Source organism: Pogonomyrmex barbatus, unplaced genomic scaffold (genome assembly GCF_055798465.1).
Source record: "Pogonomyrmex barbatus isolate J1 unplaced genomic scaffold, ASM5579846v1 scaffold2, whole genome shotgun sequence".
Lineage (NCBI taxonomy): Eukaryota > Metazoa > Arthropoda > Insecta > Hymenoptera > Formicidae > Pogonomyrmex > Pogonomyrmex barbatus.
Genome location: NW_028297116.1, coordinates 24,206,891 through 24,210,690, shown reverse-complemented (window position 1 = coordinate 24,210,690; position 3,800 = coordinate 24,206,891). Strand labels below are relative to the sequence as shown.

The 3,800-nt window shown below is 42.9% G+C and overlaps 1 protein-coding gene across 1 annotated transcript; it reads left to right on the top strand.

Moving 5' to 3' along the window:
* Nucleotides 1–780: 780 nt before the first annotated feature.
* Nucleotides 781–3,000, top strand: LOC148936804 (uncharacterized). Its single transcript, XM_089076540.1, has one exon. It carries the CDS (start codon nt 1,579–1,581, stop codon nt 2,998–3,000), a length of 1,422 nt encoding a protein of 473 aa, XP_088932666.1. The 5' UTR covers nt 781–1,578.
* Nucleotides 3,001–3,800: the final 800 nt, after the last annotated feature.

Genomic DNA, 3,800 nt, shown 5'->3' with positions numbered 1-3,800 from the left:
TAAAAATAGAAGATTACCCGGATTAAAGTCGTGCCGACATAACACGTACCTTTGCCACAAATCCATTAACGGAAAGAGAAACGTAATTCTGCCAGGAATGCCGGGATTGATTATAGATGCCGGAATATCGCGGCAATTATGAAATAATTAATATGTAATAAACGGACTTGGTTAGGGAGCGCATGAGAGAGTGGACGTGAAAACGTGAGTGTGTGATTTAGATTAGAGATTCGAGTAGAATAAGTTGGCGGAGGAAGGTAGGGAAGTGAATGCGAGAAGAGGGGGATTGGAAGAGGTAGGGAGATTGGAGGAAAAGTGGAGGAGGAAAGTTTAGAAGAGATACAAAGAGATTTAGGAGAGCGTAGAGCGTTAAGGTTATGGCACCGGGAAGGGCGAGCGTGGCGAGTGCGGGAAGCGAGGCCGGTAAGGTAGGAAGCAAAGAATTGAGGCAGAGAAAGTTACTGACGGAGGACAGTGCGAGTGGAAAAAAGGTAACCTTTAAGATGACAGGGGCAGGAGAGGAGAAATCGGGGGAATGGAAAAACGAATGGTTGGAATTTAGGGGAGAATGGCTAAAAGAGGTGAAAGAGTTAAAGGAGGAGGTGAAGAAATTGCGAGAGATGGTGGAAAGAGATAAGAATAGGGAAAGCGAATGGGAGGAAAGATTTAGAGATATGGGGGAAAGATTAGGCAATGTAGAGAGGCAGATTGCAGGGATAAGAGAGCCGATGAGTGGGGGGGAAGGGGATGGGGAAAGTTCTCGAAGCGGAGGAAGTGGGAGAACGCGAGGAAGTGGATGTAGTAGGCTTAGTGAAAGAGAGGTTAACAAAGTGAGAAAATGGATAACAGAGAGGGAGAGAGAGGAAAGGCGCAATAATATTGTGATTAAAGGTTTAGGGGGTAAGATAAGAGAAGTGGAAGAGAATAAAATAGTATGGGTAGAGAATTTCATAGAGAAAGAATTAGGAATAGAATGTAAGATAAAAATGTGTAGGATTAATAAGGCAGTTGTAATAGCAAAGGTAGAGGGGGAGGAGAAGAAATGGGAAATTATGACAAATAAAAGCAAGCTAAGAGGGGGAAGGATATATATAGAAAATGATTTATCATGGGAAGAGAGGAAGATACAGGAAAGGATACAGAGATATAAAAGGGAACAAAGAGAAAAGGGATTAGAGGTAAAGATAGGGACAGGGAGGGTTAAAATAGGAAATGTCTGGAGAAGCTGGGGCGAGATAGAAGAGGAAATAGAGAGAGATAGGAGCGGGGAGAGAGAGGAAGGGGGGGAAAGTAGGAGAAGTGGAACGAGTACAAATTTCGACTAAGCCAAGGAGAGGAGGAGGAGGATGAAGCAAAAGGGGGAAGGGTAAGAAATAAGAGGTTAATGTTTTGGAATATAGCAGGAATATGGAGACAGGATATAGAATTTTGGAAATTTGTAGGAGGGATGGAGTATGTGTGTTTAATTGAGACGTGGATATAGAAGAAAAGGGGTGGGAGAAAATTAAGAGCAGATTACCGACTACGCACAGGTGGGGATGTAGTTTTGCAAGGAGGGTAAAAAAGAAAGGCAGGGCAATGGGGGGATTTATTGTGGGAGTAAGAAAAGATTGGAAAGGGGATAATGTAGAACTAAAATGGAAGGAGGAAGATGGGGTTGTTGTATCGAAAATCAAGGGGAGGGAAGGGGAAAGAGATTATGTATTAGTAGCAGTCTATGCCACGAGAAATTGGGAGGCGATAAGGGGAATAATAGAAAGGGTGGTAGAAGAGAATAAAGAGGAGTATATAGTAATAGGGGGGGATTTTAATGCAAGAATTGGTTTAGAGGGAGGAAATGACGAGGAGGGATGGAGTGTCGTAAGAAAAAGTAAGGATAAGGTAGTTAACAGCAGAGGCAGAGATTTAGTAGATTTAGTTGGGGAAATAGGCGGCAATATCATGAATGGGACAAAGATAGGAGACGGGGAAGGCGAATACACTTACATAGGAGAGAGGAGCAGCTCCACGATCGATTATGTAATAGCGAATGATTATTGTATGGACGTTGTAAGTAGCTTTAAGGTAATAGGGCGGACAGACTCAGACCACATGCCCCTGGTACTGGAATTAAAGGAAGAGGAAGGAAGAGAGAAGAACGCAGGAGGGGAAGAGAGGAGTGAAGAAGAGGAATGGAGATATAGATGGAAGAAGGAGGACATCGAATTATATAAGGAAAGGACAAAAGGGGAAGAAGACGAAGAGGAGATAAGCGAAGTTTCAGTAGAAGAAAAATGGGGAGCGGTAAAGGAGTTGGTGAAGGACGCAATGATAAGAGTAAGAATAAAAAGAAGAAAGAAGAAACTAGGTTACAAGGAATGGTGGGACAGGAGTTGCACGAGGAAGAAGAGAATAGTACATAGATTATACAAAGGATGGAGGATAGAAAAGTCGAGTAGGGAAAGATTCTTGGAAGAAAGGAGAAGTTTCAAAGAGCATGTGGAGAAGAAGAGGAAGTGGAAGGAGAAAGAAGAAAAGGAACTAAGAAATTTAAAAAATGAGGCTGAGGTGTGGAAGGTAATTAACAAGAAAAGAGGGAAAAGTAACTGGGTGGAAAATTCTATAAGTAAAGAAAGTTGGAATGAGTACTTTAGAAAATTGCTTGGAGGAGAGGAAGTAGAGGAAGAAAGGGAAAGCGAAAGGGGGAAGATAAAGGAGGAGGAACAAGTAGAAAGGGAACTGAAGACAGAGGAGATAGCGGAGGCAGTAAAGAAGCTGAAGAAAGGAAAGGCAGCAGGGATAGACGGTATTCCTATGGAAGCGTGGAAGTACGGAGGGGGGAAGGTGAAGAGGAGGTTAGCAGACCTGCTGACGTGTATATGGAAAGGAGGCGGAATACCAGAGGACTGGAGAAAAAGCGTCATAACAACGATTTATAAGAAAGGAGACACGGAGAAAATGGAGAACTATGAGGGATATCGTTGCTTTGCACAGCGTACAAGATCTACGCGGAGGTGTTGAGGAAAAGGTTGGAGGATGAGGTCGAGCATGGGACCCTAGTGTCCGAGAGCCAAGGTGGCTTTAGGAAGGATAGGGGGACCATGGATAATATTTTTGTGCTAAGTCATCTGGTGCAGAGAGAGAGGAAAGCAGAAGAAAAAAGAAAGAAAGTGTATGCCTTTTTTGCAGATTTGAGCTCGGCCTTTGACAATGTGAATAGGAAGGAGCTATGGGAGATACTGGAGAGGAAAAACATCAATGAGACACTAATACAGAGGATGAAGGAAATTTATGAAGATACGAGAGCAGCAATTAGGACGAAGGATGGTCTATCGGAAGAATTCAAGACGAAGAAGGGAGTGAGACAGGGGTGTGTACTGAGTCCGACGTTGTTTAATTTGTACATTGCGGATCTAGATGAGCGTCTAGAAAAGAGGGGAACAGGCGGAATAAAACTAGGGAAAAACAGAGTGTGGTCGCTGGCATACGCAGATGATTTGGTGTTGTTAGCAAAAAATAGGGAGGCTATCGTGGATATGATGGGGACTTTAGGAGGATTTTTAAGGGAAAGGAAACTAAAATTAAATACTGGTAAGTCGAAGATGTTGGTTTTCAATAAAGAGGGGAGGGAAAAGAAAATGAAATGGGAATGGGGGAAAAGCGAGATCGAGGAAGTGCAGACTTTTAAGTATCTTGGTTTTAACTTTAATAGGCGAGGGACTTACGACTTTCATATAAAGGAACTAAAGAGAAAAGGAAGGATAGCGGCAAACATGGTATGGGGATTAGGAGAAAGAATTTGTAGGGATGATTTTATAAGG